Raw genomic sequence first — 15,521 nt, forward strand, 5'->3', positions numbered from 1 at the left:
GAGGAGTGGGATGGAATGGTGTGAGGGGGGCGGGAGAGGGGAGGAGTGGGGGAAATGATGTGAGGGGGCGAGAGAGGGGAGGAGTGGGGAGGAATGGTGTGAGGGGGTGATGGAGGGTAGGAGTTGGGGGGGAATGGTGTGAGGGGGCGAGACAGGGTAGGAGTCGGGGGGAATGGTGTGAGGGGGCGATAGAGGGTAGGAGTTGGGGGGGAATGGTGTGAGTGGGCGAGAGAGGGTAGGAGTGGGGGGAATGGTGTGAGGGGGCGAAAGAGGGTAGGAGTCAGGGGGAATGGTGTAAGGGGGCGAGAGAGGGTTGGAGTGGGGGGGGAATGGTGTGAGGGGGGCGAGAGAGGGTAGGAGTGGGGGGAATGGTGTGAGGGGGCGAGAGAGGGTTGGGTTGGGATGGGGGGAATGGTGTGAGGGGGTGATGGAGGGTAGGAGTGAGGGGAATGGTGTGAGGGGGCGAGAGAGGGTAGGAGTTGGGGGGGAATGGTGTGAGGGGGCGAGAGAGGGTTGGGTTGGGATGGGGGGAATGGTGTGAGGGGGTGAGAGAGGGGAGGAGTGGGTGGAATGGTGTGAGGGGGCGAGAGAGGGGAGGAGTGGGGGGAATGGTGTGAGGGGGGCGAGAGAGGGGAGGAGTGGGGGGGGAATGGTGTGAGGGGGCGAGAGAGGGTTGGGTTGGGATGGGGGGAATGGTGTGAGGGGGTGAGAGAGGGGAGGAGTGGGTGGAATGGTGTGAGGGGGCGAGAGAGGGGAGGAGTGGGGGGAATGGTGTGAGGGGGGCGAGAGAGGGGAGGAGTGGGGGGGAATGGTGTGAGGGGGCGAGAGAGGGTTGGGATGGGGGAATGGTGTGAGGGGGTGAGAGAGGGTTGGAGTGGGGGGAAATGGTGTCAGGGGGCGAGGGGAGGGTAGGGGTGGGGGAATGGTGTGAGGGGGCGAGAGAGGGGAGGAGTGGGGGGGAATGGTGTCAGGGGGTGGGAGAGGGTAGGAGTGGGGGGGGAATGGTGTGAGGGGGCGAGAGAGGGTAGGAGTTGGGGGGAATGGTGTGAGGGGGCGAGAGAGGGTAGGAGTGGGGGGGGAATGGTGTGAGGGGGCGAGAGAGGGTAGGAGTGGGGGGGGAATGGTGTGAGGGGGCGAGAGAGGGGAGGAGTGGGGGGGAATGGTGTGAGGGTGTGAGGGGAGGTAAGGGATGGGAATGTTGTTGGGAGCAAAGGCGGGGAATGTGATGAATGGGCAAGCAGGGGCAAGGAGGGAGAGAAGAGAGGGCAAAGGAGTAGGGTGATGAGAGGGGCTGGTGATGAGTAGAGGGTGGATGGAGAGGAGGAGATGGGGAGGGGAGAGAGGAGGGGAAAGCACAGGGAGCTTTTAGAAGAGGAGAAGAGGAAAGGGGGCAAGAGAAGATGAAATATGGGGAATAAGGAGGGGTCGTGGAATAAGGATGGGATGGGATGGGTCGAAGGGAAGATGGGAATGCGGAATGGGGCTGATCAGAGGTTGAAAAATTGTAACACCTGAAGGTTGTAGGAGTGGTGCATAAATTGGGAAGGAGGGAGAAATGCTGTGTACCAGGCTGGAGAAGGGGCTGAATGGCCTCTTCACGTTCCTGTGGGATAGGCTGGAGAAGGGGCAGAATGGCCCTCTTCACGTTCCTGTGGGACAGGCTGGAGAAGGGGCTGAATGGCCCTCCTCCTGTTCCTGTGGGACAGGCTGGAGAAGGGGCTGAGTGGCCCTCTTCACGTTCCTGTGGGACAGGCTGGAGAAGGGGCTGAGTGGCCCTCTTCACGTTCCTGTGGGACAGTCTGGAGAAGGGGCTGAGTGGCTCAGTTAATCAAGAGTTCAGGATGTAATGTCATGGACTTTGAGCTTTAGACATCTCGCTCCCTCTTTATTACCCCATCATCCGCCACATCAGACATTAAAACCCATGTACGTGGCAATAAATTAGTCGACGATTATCGTAACTCATGAAGCCACGAAGTCTAAAGTTCACGTTACTGCGTGAGAGGGTGGGGTCAGAATAAGACTGGGCTGCTCCAAATTAGTTGCTCGCCCTGTCTCCTCACTTACCACCACCACCTCCTCCTCCTCCTGCCCTTCCTGAAACCCCCCCAGCCCAGCTAACAACGCAATTTTTAAATTCTTAGCCCCCTGCAGCAACACCCCCACCCCCTCTCCAGGTCTCTCCAGCCCCTGTGACCCCACCCTGATCTCCGATTTCCATCGGTTCAGTTGCCCGCTGATGGGGTCAGTGCCTTCAGCTAGCCTGGTCCCTTTAACGCTGGAGAAGGGAGCGAGCGAATTTTGTGATTCAGCGAGATTGCGCGGAGAGACGTAAAAGCATAGAAAATAGGAGCTGGGGTTGGCCAGTCTGATCTTCATTGTGTTTACAGCTATTATCCAACTCAATTGCAAGTTCCCGCATGTTCCTCCATATCCTTCCATCACTTTGGCCCCAAATGCTCTATCCGACTTCTTGAAGTGCCTTGTTCTTTACTGCTTTCTGTTGCAGGGAGCTCCCCTGCGCTTTGGGTGAAGACATTTCCCTCATCTCACTCCTACCCTGTATCCCCAGTTTGTGATCTCAAGTTCTGCGCTCCTCATTCACCAGGAACATCCTGCATCAGTTCCTGCTTGGTGCTGTTGGAATCTTATAGGTTTCTGTGAGATTCCTTCCCGCGTTTCCCTTGTCTAGTCCTGTGGGAATCTTATAGGTTTCTATGAGATTCCTTCCTGCGTTTCCCTTGTCTAGTCCTGTGGGAATTTTATAGGTTTCTATGAGATTCCTTCCCGCGTTTCCCTTGTCTAGTCCTGTGGGAATTTTATAGGTTTCTATGAGATTCCTTCCTGCGTTTCCCTTGTCTAGTCCTGTTGGAATTTTATAGGTTTCTATGAGATTCCTTCCCGTGTTTCCCCTGTCTAGTCCTGTCGGAATTTTATAGATTTCTATGTGATTCTTTCCCACGTTTCCCTGAACTAGCCCTGTCCGAATTATATAGGTTTCTATGAGATTCCTTCCCGTGTTTCCCCTGTCTAGTCCTGTTGGAATTTTATAGGTTTCTATGTGATTCCTTCCTGTGTTTCCCCATCTGGTCCTGTTGGAATTTTATAGGTGTCTATGAGATTCTTTCTTGTGTTTCCCGTGTCTGGTCCTGTCGGTATTTTATAGGTTTCTATGAGATTCCTTCCCGCGTTTCCCCATCTGGTCCTGTTGGAATTTTATAGGTTTCTATGCGATTCCTTCCTGTGTTTTCCCTGTATAGTCCCATCGCAATTTTATAGGTTTCTATGTGATTCCTTCCCACGTTTCCCTGAACTAGCCCTGTCCGAATTTTATAGGTTTCTATGAGATTCCTTCCCGTGTTTCCCCATCTGGTCCTGTAGGAATTTTATAGGTTTCTATGTGATTCTTTCTTGTGTTTCCCGTGTCTGGTCCTGTCGGTATTTTATAGGTTTCTATGAGATTCCTTCCTGCGTTTCCCCTGTCTATTCCTGTTGGAATTTTATAGGTTTCTATGAGATTCCTTCTTGTGTTTCCCCTGTCTAATCCTGTTGAAATTTTATAGGTTTCTATGAGATTCCTTCCTGCGTTTCCCCTGTCTAATCCTGTTGAAATTTTATAGGTTTCTATGAGATTCCTTCCCGTGTTTCCCCTGTCTAGTCCTGTTGAAATTTTATAGGTTTCTATGAGATTCCTTCCCGTGTTTCCCCTGTCTAGTCCTGTTGGAATTTTATAGATTTCTATGTGATTCCTTCCCACGTTTCCCTGAACTAGCCCTGTCCGAATTTTATAGGTTTCTATGAGATTCCTTCCCATGTTTCCCCATCTGGTCCTGTTGGAATTTTATAGGTTTCTATGCGATTCCTTCCTGTGTTTCCCCATCTGGTGCTGTTGGAATTTTATAGGTTTCTATGATATTCCTTCCCGTGTTTCCCCTGTCTGGTCCTGTTGGAATTTTATAGGTTTCTATGAGATTCCTTCCCGTGTTTCCCCTGTCTAGTCCTGTTGGAATTTTATAGGTTTCTATGTGATTCTTTCTTGTGTTTCCCGTGTCTGGTCCTGTCGGTATTTTATAGGTTTCTATGAGATTCCTTCCCGCGTTTCCCCATCTGGTCCTGTTGGAATTTTATAGGTTTCTATGCGATTCCTTCCTGTGTTTTCCCTGTATAGTCCCATCGCAATTTTATAGGTTTCTATGTGATTCCTTCCCACGTTTCCCTGAACTAGCCCTGTCCGAATTTTATAGGTTTCTATGAGATTCCTTCCTGTGTTTCCCCATCTGGCCCTGTTGGAATTTTATAGGTTTCTATGAGATTCCTTCCCGTGTTTCCCCTGTCTAGCCCTGTCCGAATTTTATAGGTTTCTATGTGATTCTTTCTTGTGTTTCCCGTGTCTGGTCCTGTCGGTATTTTATAGGTTTCTATGAGATTCCTTCCCGCGTTTCCCCATCTGGTCCTGTTGGAATTTTATAGGTTTCTATGCGATTCCTTCCCGCGTTTCCTCTGTCTAGTCCTGTTGGAATTTTATAGGTTTCTATGCGATTCCTTCTTGTGTTTCCCCTGTCTAGTCCTGTCGGAATTTTATAGGTTTTTATGAGATTCCTTCCTGCGTTTCCCCTGTCTAATCCTGTCGGAATTTTATAGGTTTCTATGAGATTCCTTCCCGTGTTTCCCCTCTCTAGTCCTGTCGGAATTTTATAGGTTTCTATGTGATTCCTTCCTGCGTTTCCCCTGTCTATCCCGTCGGAATTTTATAGGTTTCTATGCGATTCCTTCTTGTGTTTCCCCTGTCTATTCCTGTCGGAATTTTATAGGTTTCTATGCGATTCCTTCTTGTGTTTCCCCTGTCTATTCCTGTCGGAATTTTATAGGTTTCTATGTGATTCCTTCCATCGTTTCCCCTGCCTTGTCCTGTCAGAAGTTTATAGGTTTCTATGCGATTCCTTCCGGTGTTTCCCTGTTGGAATTTTATAGGTGTCTGTGAGATTCCTTCCCGTGTTTCTCCTGTCTAGTCCTGTTGGAATTTTATAGGTTTCTATGCGATTCCTTCCTGTGTTTCCCCATCTGGTCCTGTTGGAATTTTATAGGTTTCTATGAGATTCCTTCCTGTGTTTCCCCTGTCTAGTCCTGTCAGAATTTTATAGGTGTCTATGCGATTCCTTCCCGTGTTTCCCCTGTCTAGTCTTGTGGGAATTTTATAGGTTTCTATGAGATTCCTTCCTGTGTTTCCCCGTCTGGTCCTGTTGGAATTTTATAGGTTTCTATGAGATTCCTTCCCGCGTTTCCCCTGTCTAGTCCTGTTGGAATTTTATAGGTTTCTATGAGATTCCTTCCTCTGTTTCCCCTGTCTAGTCCTGTTGGAATTTTATAGGTGTCTATGCGATTCCTTCACGTGTTTCCCCTGTCTAGTCCTGTTGGAATTTTATAGGTTTCTATGCGATTCCTTCCTGTGTTTCCCCTGTCTAGTCCTGTTGGAATTTTATAGGTGTCTATGCGATTCCTTCCCGTGTTTCCCCTGTCTAGTCCTGTTGGAATTTTATAGGTTTCTATGCGATTCCTTCCTGTGTTTCCCCTGTCTAGTCCTGTTGGAATTTTATAGGTGTCTATGCGATTCCTTCCCGTGTTTCCCCTGTCTAGTCTTGTGGGAATTTTATAGGTTTCTATGAGATTCCTTCCCGTGTTTCCCCGTCTGGTCCTGTTGGAATTTTATAGGTTTCTATGCGATTCCTTCCCGTGTTTCCCTTGTCTAGTCCTGTTGGAATTTTATAGGTTTCGATGAGATTCCTTCCTGTGTTTCCCCTGTCTAGTCCTATTGGAATTTTATAGGTTTCTATGAGATTCAGGAGTGAATGTAGTGTAATGGGGAAAGAATTTGGGTGAAGTCCTCTTCGGAGGGTCGGTGTGGACTTGTGGGGCCAAAGGGCCTGTTTCCACACTGTAGGGATTTTATGATTCACCTTCCCAACCTGCCTTGTATCATGTGAAGATATTACGTTGAGTTCCCTGATCCGAATTGTGGATTACTGGGGTCTTTGCTCTGATCCCTGTGGTACCCCACTGGTCACTGCTTGCCTGCGGGGGAGAGGGGTGTGGGGGTGGCAGGAAAAGGGTCTTTAAAATGGCAGACTCAGAGGACAAAATGGCCTCCCTTTGTCGTTCGGTTGTGCCCAAACGAACTCATTGCGGTACAGGAGGCAGCAACATTTCAGATGCGGTACAACTTTCTTTCCTCTTGCCGTCCCTACAGGTCGCTGTGATGAGATTGAGCTGAAGATGGAGGGTTCAACCTCAAGTTCCAAGCTCCTCAGCACCAGGCCCTCTGTTCACAAGGCAGCGTTTGAGAACCTGCACAGGCAGCAGCAGCAGGAACTGTTCTGTGATGCCATCTTGTATGTAGAAGGTAAGACTGGGTCTATAACCACCTCAACTCAGTGCCAACACCTTGCCCTCATCAATCACCCCTCTCTGTATTTCTCTTTCTCTTTCTTTCTCTCTTTATCTTTCGTTTCTTCCTCTTTCTCTCTCTCTCTCTCTCTCTCGTGAGCTCCCTCTCGCACGCATGATCTCTCTCTCGCTCTCTCTCTCTTTCTCTCTCTCCCCCTCCTCTTTTTTTCTCTCTCGCTCTGTCTGTCTGTCTGTCTGTCTCTCTCTCTCACATGGGCTCTCTCTCTCTCTCTCTCTCTCTCTCTCACACATGCACATCTCTCTCTCTCTTGCTCCTCCTTTTATCTCTCTTTCTATTTCTCTTTCTTTCTCTCTCTCTCTCTCCTTTCTCTCTTCTCTTGCTCTCTCTTCTTCATTCCTTCCTTTATTCCTTCCTTCCTTTTTTCGTTCCGCTCTCTCGTCTCTTCTCTGTCTCTTCTCTGTCTCTCCTCTCTCTCTCTCCTCTTCACTCTGTTTTCTCTTCTCTCTCCTCTTCTCTCTGTTTTTCTTCTCTCTCTCTTCTCTTCTTCTCTCTCTTTTCATCTCTCTCTCTTTTCTTCTCTCTCTCTTCTCTTCTCTCTCTCTCTTCTCTTCTCTGTTGGATGTGTAGGTTAGGGTGGATTGGCCGTGCTAAATTGTCCCATAGTGTTAGGTGCATTAGTCAGAGGGAAATGGGTCTTAGTGGGGTACTCTTCGGAGGGTCAATGTGGATTTGTTGTGCCGAAGGGCCTGTTTCCACACTGTCGGGAATCTAATCTAATCTTCTCCACAAGTCTCTGTGTGAGAGCTCCTCTCCTGACCATCCTTGTTGGATTTCATTGTGATGGTTAGAAAACCTGTTGTAAAAACTACTCTCAGCTTTCGGTTTTCCAGAGAGCCACTCAATCATTTCCTGATATTTATCGCCCTGTGTTCCACGCATCATCTCTGTAAATCTTCTCTTACACCCTCTCTGGGTGTCCTTTATCAAAGCAGAATTGCCTGTGGCCCTCTCAATTGTGGTTAGCAAAACCTGCCCACTTTTCAATTCTGTATCTCTGAGGTAAGGAAACCATTAAAACACAAGCAGATGTCAAAGTCTAAAGGCTTCTGTCGGTGCAAAGTTTTCTTAAACCACCGTGTGCTTGCAGCGAGGCGGTTACGAAGAGATAAACGTACCGGGCAAAGACGTGGCACACAGCGAGCATGGGGTGGGAAGTTGGGAAATTGTCCACTTTGGAAGAAAAAATAAGAACGCACACTTTTCTACATGGTGAGAGATTGCAGAGCTCTGAGATGCAGCGGCAGCTTGGTATCCCGGTGCATCAATCACAAAAGGTTGGTGTGGCAGGTACAGCAAGTAATCAGGAAAACTAACCGAATGTTGTCACTTATCATGAGGGGGAAGGAATACAGAAGTTATGGGAGGTTATGTTTCAGTTTTCCAGGTGGGATCATGTCTGTAATACTGTGTGCAGTTGTGCAGGACTTTGATTCAACCACATTTGGAATATTGCGTACAGTTCTGGTCATTGCATCACCGAAAGGATGTGGATTTTTCGGAGAGGGTGCAGAGGAGGTTCACCAGGATGTGGCCTGGTACGGAGGGCACGAGCTATGAGGAGAGGTTGAGTAGATTAGGATTATTTTCATTGGAAAGACAGAGGTTGAGGGAGGACCTGATTCAGGTTACAAAACCATGAGAGGTGTAGACAGGGTGGAGAGCAAGAAACTTTCTCCCACAGTGGGGGACCCAATTACTAGGGGGTCCCGAGTTCAAGGTGAGAGGGGAATAGTTTAAGGGAGATATATGTAGGAAGTTCTTCAGGCAGAGGGATGGTGGGGGCCTTGAATACATTGCCAGGGGAGATGGTCGAGGTGGGAGGGATAGCATCATCTAGACAGGTCCATGAATGGTTAGGGAGCAGAGGGATACCGATCCTCGGAAAACAGGGGGTTTTCATAGAGGTTCTGGATCAGCACAGGCTTGGAGGGCCGAAGGGCCTGTTACTGCACTGGAATGTTCTCTGTTCCTATTCAGAATCATATCATTGAATCTCGACAATGGGGATACAGGCCATTCAGCCAACCCAGTCCACACTGCCCCTCCAAAATGTATCCCACCCAGACCCAGTCCCAGCTCCCAGCCTTATCCCTGTAACATCCCATGGCTGATCCACCCTAGCCTACACATCCCTGAACACTATGGGACAATTTAGCACGGCCAATCCACCCTAACCTACACACCCCTGAACACTGTGGGACAATTTAGCACGGCCAATCCACCCTAACCTACACACCCCTGAACACTGTGGGACAATTTAGCACGGCCAATCCACCCTAACCTACACACCCCTGAACACTGTGGGACAATTTAGCACGGCCAATCCACCCTAACCTACACACCTTTGGACTGCGGGAGGAAACCGGAGCACCCGGAGGAAACCCACGCAGACCCGGGGAGAATGTGCCCACTCCACCCAGACATTCATCCCCCGAGGCTGGGATCGAACCCGGGTCCGTGAGACAGCAGCGCTAACCATTGAGTCACCGCGCCCACTACCCCCCCCCCCCCCCCGCGAAATCAGGGCTCATCCAGGATTTTGATCCAAGACCTCTCGCTTGTGCAAAGCCCTCGGTGAGAATCAAACCCTTAGACCAGCAAGCTACATAAGAAAGGATGTGAATGCTTTACTGGAGGCTTAAAGATCGAGAATAAAAGCAGAAATAGGACATTTATCCCTCCGTTCACTTTTGAACACTGCTGATCATCCAGCTCAATAGCCAGTTCCCCTTTTCCCCATATTATGTAATCCCCTCGATTATCTGAACCGCACGGGCTGGCAGTGTTTTGTCTGGATAATCGAGTGCTGGGTAACCCTGAATTCCACGGGCCCATCCTCACCCCGGTTTACCAGATTAAGACAACAGTCGTACAGCGCGGAAACGGACCCTTTGTCCCATTGTTCCGAATGAGAAGGCTGTTTTCCGAGGAAGGATCGGGCGGGCGTGGTGTTCAGGGATTAAGAGGCAACTTAGTTTGAAACCGATTAGATTCTGGGTGGATTTGGAGAGGTTGGGCCCCATGATGGGAGAATCCAGGACAGAGGGGAGAACTGTTTACAAATCAGGAACTGCCCATCCAAAACCTTACTTTCTTTGGAAATGTTGTGTCTTGGAGACCCTCCCTTCCTGAGCAGAGTCCCTCGGAAGAGGTTGTATTCAGGGCAGACGCAGTTAAGCAAGGGATGGGGGGGGGGGGGGTGACGTCGATTCGCGGTCACAGTGGGATCAGCCATGATGGTGGGGAGGAGATTGGATGGGTCAAACAGCCTGCTCCTCATTGACAGGTGAAAGAGTTGCTGCAGTTGTCCCCGGAGTGTGCCGAGGCTGTGCTTCTTTCCTTTTAGAGTCTGAGAAACAAATGGAAACAGACCCTTCGGCCCAACCCGTCCATGCTGACCCAGATATCCCAACCCAATCTAGTCCCACCTGCCAGCACCCGGCCCATATCCCCCCAAACCCTTCCTATCCATGTCCCCATCCAAATTCCTCTTAAATGTTGTCATTGTACCAGCCTCCACCACATCCTCTGGCAGCTCATTCCATACACGTACCACCCTCTGGGTGAAAAAGTTGCCCCTTCGGTCTCTTTTATATCTTTCCCCTCTCACCCTAAACCTATGCCCCTCTCGTTCTGGACTCCCCGACCCCAGGGAAAAGACTTTGTCTATTTATCCTATCCATATCCCTCATGATTTTATAAACCTCTATAAGGTCACCCCTCAGCCTCCGATGCTCCAGGGAAAACAGCCCCAGCCTGTTCAGCCTCTCCCTGTAGCTCAAACCCTCCAACCCTGGCAACATCCTTGTAAATCTTTTCGGAACCCTTTCAAGTTTCACAGCATCTTTCCGATAGGAAGGAGACCAGAATTGCACACAATATTCCAGCATTGGCCTAACCAATGTCCTGTACGTCCACAACATGACCTCCCAACTCCTGTACTCAATACTCTGACCAATAAAGAAAGCATACCAAACACTGCCTTCACTATCCTATCGACCTGTGACTCCACTTTCAAGGAGCTATGAACCTGCACTCCAAGGTCTCTTTGTTCAGCAACACTCCCCAGGACCTTACCATTAAGTGTCTAAGTCCTGCTCTTTGTTGGTGAGGTACGGCCGATTCGGTGAAGTGTGGTTGTTTATGGGCATGCACACTTCCCGTGCCATGTCCAAGGCTGTGTGTTGGTGTATTTTATCCACCCCTCTCCTTATTTATTTTTCTCTCCCATCTCTGTTCTTTGTCAGGCGAGGGGATCCCGGTGCACCGCTGCGTGCTGGCTGCTTTCAGCCCCTTCTTCCTCCAGCGATTCTCCGTGCGTGACGCCCACCCCGAGAAGGTGACCATGGAGCTGCCGGGGCTGAGGGCAGACACACTGAGGGCCTTGCTGCGGTTCATGTACACGGCACAGATCCAGCTGCCCCGAGACGAGACAGCCGAGGCCTTCCTGCGGGCAGCACGCGGGCTCGGTGTCCTCGGGCTCTCCGGGGGGAGGGGGACACCCCCGGGCTCCCCCGCCCACCAGGGAGACAGCTCGCCCCGTGCCCCCGTGGACGGGAACGCCCGCGGCTCTGAGACTGATACCAAATCTGAGGCCCCAGTGGTGTCCATGCAGGTGCCCGGTGGGAACGCCCGTGTGTCCGAGAACAATTCCAAACCCAAGGCCCCAGTGGTGTCTGCGCAGGCGCCCGGTGGGAACGCCCGTGTGTCCGAGAACAATTCCAAACCCAAGGCCCCAGTGGTATCCGCGCAGGTGCCCAGTGGGAACGCCCGTGTGTCCGAGACTGATACCAAACACAAGGCCCCAGTGGTATCCGCGCAGGTGCCTGGTGGGAACGCCCGTGTGTCCGAGACTGATACCAAACACAAGGCCCCAGTGGTATCCGCGCAGGTGCCCGGTGGGAACGCCCGTGTGTCCGAGAACAATTCCAAACCCAAGGCCCCAGTGGTGTCTGCGCAGGCGCCCGGTGGGAACGCCCGTGTGTCCGAGAACAATTCCAAACCCAAGGCCACCTCCGTCACCACCTCCTCCTCTTCTCCTCCACCAAGGCCGAGGGGCAAGAGGGCGTACACCCCAGCAGAGACGCCCCCCTCGACGCTGGTCACCAGCTGGAGGAGGATGAGGGTGGTCCGCCCTGTGTCTGCCCAGTCAGCTGAGGAAGTCTCCGTCGCCGGGGAGTCTCCCTTCCCCCGGCGACAGTGGAGGCGGAGGAAGGGGCGGCCCACTGGTGACCCCGCCCCTCCAGCGGTGCCGGTCACCGACCAACCCCCCACTCCCCCGCCCCCCGTCGCCCACCCCGGCAGGGACAACCCCTCTGAACCGGGCAGCCCGGAGCCGACGGAAGTCACGGCAGCGTGGCCAGGCCGAGAGGGGGCCCTCCGGTCATTCAGGGAGCCTGTTCCCAGCTGTGCACCGGCCGGGCTCTCAGAACAGGCCGGCTGGAGCCTCGCCCCAGGGGAGGGGTGCCCAGCACTGCCCAGGAAAGAAGCCCAGCAGACATGCCCAGCAGTCAGCGGCCCACCCCCCTGCAGAGCGGAGAGCTCTGGGTGGGGCTCCGGGGCCGTCTCAGAGCAGGGGCCTCCCCCTCTCGCCGGGGACAACGGCGCGGACCGGGAGGGGGCGGGCGTTGCTGCCCGACTGGGGAAGAGGTTGAGCGGTCAGGGCGCCGGCCCGGAAAGGCCGAAGGGCATCACCAAGGTCAAGCTGCAGAAAGTGAGCCACTCCAGGGAGTGGGTGGTCATTCCTGTGCCGGAATGGCAGGTGACAGGCCTGCAGCCTCACACAGGGAATCGGGGGCGAGGGAAAGGGGCGGGGGTGAGCCGGAGGGCAGGGAGAAGGAAAGCATCAATCAATCTTACACATCCCCCGACTGGCTTGGAGAAAAATGACCATAGGCCTGAGGGCCTGGGGGGTGACCGTAGGCCGGACGGCCTGGGGGGTGAACAAGGCACTGGAGGCCTAGTCTGGGGAGATGACCAGGGCATTGGAGGCCTAGGCCTGGGAGATGACCAGGGCACTGGAGGCCTAGGCCTGGGAGATGACCAGGGCATTGGAGGCCTAGGCCTGGGAGTAAGAGAGGTCACTGGAGGTCTAGGCCTGGGGGTAAGTGAGGGCACTGGAGGTCTAGGCCTGGGGGTAGACCAGGGCAGTGGAGGCCTTGGCCTGGGAGTAGACCAGGGCAGTGGAGGCCTAGGCCTGGGAGATGACCAGGGCACTGGAGGCCTAGGCCTGGGAGATGACCAGGGCACTGGAGGCCTAGGCCTGGGAGTAGACCAGGTCACTGGAGGCCTAGGCCTGGGAGATGACCAGGGCACTGGAGGCCTAGGCCTGGGAGATGACCAGGGCACTGGAGGCCTAGGCCTGGGAGATGACCAGGGCACTGGAGGCCTAGGCCTGGGAGATGACCAGGGCCCTGGAGGCCTTGGCCTGGGAGTAAGTGAGGGCACTGGAGGTCTAGGCCTGGGGGTAGACCAGGGTAGTGGAGGCCTAGGCCTGGGAGTTGGCCAGGGCACTGGAGGTCTCAGCCTGGGAGTTGGCCAGGGCGCTAGAGGCCTAGGCCTGGAAGTTGGCCAGGGCACTGGAGGCCTCGACCTGGGAGTTGGCCAGGGCACTGGAGGCCTAGGCCTGGGAGTTGGCCAGGGCACTGGAGGCCTAGGCCTGGGAGATGACCAGGGCACTGGAGGTCTCAGCCTGGGAGTTGGCCAGGGCGCTAGAGGCCTAGGCCTGGAAGTTGGCCAGGGCACTGGAGGCCTCGACCTGGGACTTGACCAGATCACTGGAGGTCTAGGCCTGGGAGTTGGCCAGGGCACAGGAGGCCTAGGCCTGGGAGTTGGCCAGGGCACTGGAGGCCTAGGCCTGGGAGTTGGCCAGGGCACTGGAGGCCTAGGCCTGGGAGTTGGCCAGGGCACTGGAGGCCTAGGCCTGGGAGATGACCAGGGCACTGGAGGCCTAGGCCTGGGAGTTGGCCAGGGCACTGGAGGCCTAGGCCTGGGAGTATGCCAGAGGCCCAGAGAAGTACGCATTTACCAGAAGTGGGAATTTGACCAGAGAATGGTAGTTCACCAGACATTGGGAGGATTGGTACGGGATGATGTACTAGGCCCGGGCGAACGTGGCCCAGTTTGTAACGCCCCCTATGTGCCAGAACAGAGGGGTCCCACCAGGGCCACCATGTTCCCTTGGGAGACCGGTGTCCAGGGAGTCCTCGACCGACCAGATCAGTGTGGCCTAGCACTGCCGCAGATCACTGATCAAGGTGGTGCCAGCCCCTCCACCGGTGAATGGGGTTTCGCACGGCTTTGTGCCAGGGCTCAGGGTGGTGTCAGTGTCTCAGCTGGCCCATGGGAAAGTACCCAGAGGCAGTTTGCAGGTCAGCATCGGATGGTTGAAGATCCCACGGTATCTTCCCCTTCGTCAGAGGATGAAGTGTTGGACGTTGGTGATAGCAGAAAGGCTGGGTCATTGCCCCTAGTTACAGTAAGGCCTGAAGCCTCCCCTCCACCCTCCCCTCCTCGGGACTGTACCGAGATTGATGTTGTCGGGTGATGTTGTACAGAACAATAAAGAACCATTTCCTCTTGAAATGTCCGTCCCGCTTTGCAGATATGTGTGTCTATGTGTGAGGGTCAGTGTGTGTGCGTGTCTGTGTGTGTGTGCCTCTGTCTGTGTGTCTGACTGTGTGTGTATTTCTGTATGTGTCTGAGTGCGTCTGTCTGTGTGTGTGTGTCTCTGACTGTCTGAATGTGTCTGTCTGTGAGAGTGTGTGTCTCTGTCTATCTGTGTGTGTCTTTCTGTCTGACTGTTTGTCTGACTGTGTGTGAGGGTGTATATGTGTGTGTCTGTGTGTGAGGGCATGTGTGTCTGTGAGGATGTGTGTGTGTCTGTGAGGGTGTGTGTCTGTTGTGTGTGAGGGTGTGTGTCGTGTGTGAGGGGGTGTGTCGTGTGTGAGGGTGTGTGTGTGTCTGTCTGAGGGTGTGTGTGTGAGGGTGTATGTGTGTGAGGGTGTGTGTGTCTGTGTGAGGATGTGTGTATGTCTATGTGAGTGTGTGTGTCTATGTGAGTGTGTGTGAGGGTGTGTGTCTGTGTGTGAGGGTGTGTGTTGTGTGTGAGGGTGTGTATGTGTCTGTGTATGAGGGTGTATGTGTGTCTGTGTGTGTGAGTGAGTATCTGTGTGAAGGTGTGAGGGTGTGTCTGTGAGGGTGTGTGTGTCTGTGTGTGAGGGTGTATGTGTGTGAGGGTGTGTGTGTCTGAGTGTGTGTGTCTGTGTGTGAGGGTGTGTGTCGTGTGTGAGGGTGTCTGTGTGTGAGGGTGTGTGTCTGTGTGATTGTGTGTGAGGGTGTATGTGTGTCTGTGTGTGAGGGTGTATGTGTCTGTGAGGGTGTGTGTGTATGTGTCTGTGAGGGTGTGTGTCTGTGATGGTGTATGTCTGTGTGAGGGTGTGTGTCTGTGTGTGAGGGTGTGTGTGTCTGTGTGAGGATGTGTGTGTCTATGTGAGGATGTGTGTGTCTATGTGAGTGTGTGTGTCTGTTGTGTGTGAGGGTGTGTGTCGTGTGTGAGGGTGTGTGTCGTGTGTGAGGGTGTGTCTGTGTGTGATTGTGTGTGAGGGTGTATGTGTGTCTGTGTGTGAGGGTGTGTGTGTGTCTGTCTGTGTGTGAGGGTGTGTGTGTGTGAGGGTGTGTGTGTGTCTGTGTGTGAGTGAGAGTGTGTCTGAGGGTGTGTGTGTCTGTGTGTGAGGGTGTGTGTGAGTGAGGATATGTGTGTGTGAGGGTGTGTCTGTGAGGGTGTGTGTGTCTGTGTGAGGGTGTGTGTCTGTGTGAGTGTCTGAGGGTGTGTCTGTGTGAGGGTGTGTGTCTGTGTGAGGGTGTGTTGTGTGTGAGGGTGTGTTGTGTGTGAAGGTGTGTGTGTTGTGTGTGAGGGTGTGTTGTGTGTGAAGGTGTGTGTGTTGTGTGTGAGGGTGTGTTGTGTGTGAAGGTGTGTGTTGTGTGTGAAGGTGTGTGTGTGTTGTGTGTGAAGGTGTGTGTGTGTTGTGTGTGAAGGTGTGTGTGTGTTGTGTGTGAA

General features: G+C 53.1%; 1 protein-coding gene across 2 annotated transcripts; it reads left to right on the plus strand.

The window, feature by feature from the left end:
- The first annotated feature begins 1,739 nt into the window (after positions 1-1,739).
- Positions 1,740-14,023, plus strand: LOC140468463 (uncharacterized). Of its 2 annotated transcripts, XM_072564552.1 has the most exons (3): positions 1,740-1,926; positions 6,245-6,397; positions 10,711-14,023. In XM_072564552.1, exons 2-3 carry the CDS (start codon positions 6,271-6,273, stop codon positions 14,007-14,009), a joined length of 3,426 nt encoding a protein of 1,141 aa, XP_072420653.1. In that variant the 5' UTR covers positions 1,740-1,926; positions 6,245-6,270; the 3' UTR covers positions 14,010-14,023. The 2 variants fall into 2 exon arrangements, with proteins under 2 accessions (XP_072420653.1, XP_072420654.1); XM_072564553.1 differs by lacking the exons at positions 1,740-1,926; positions 6,245-6,397 and adding an exon at positions 7,675-7,737.
- The last annotated feature ends 1,498 nt before the right edge of the window (positions 14,024-15,521 follow it).

This window comes from Chiloscyllium punctatum, chromosome 47 (assembly GCF_047496795.1).
Source record: "Chiloscyllium punctatum isolate Juve2018m chromosome 47, sChiPun1.3, whole genome shotgun sequence".
Taxonomy (NCBI): domain Eukaryota; kingdom Metazoa; phylum Chordata; class Chondrichthyes; order Orectolobiformes; family Hemiscylliidae; genus Chiloscyllium; species Chiloscyllium punctatum.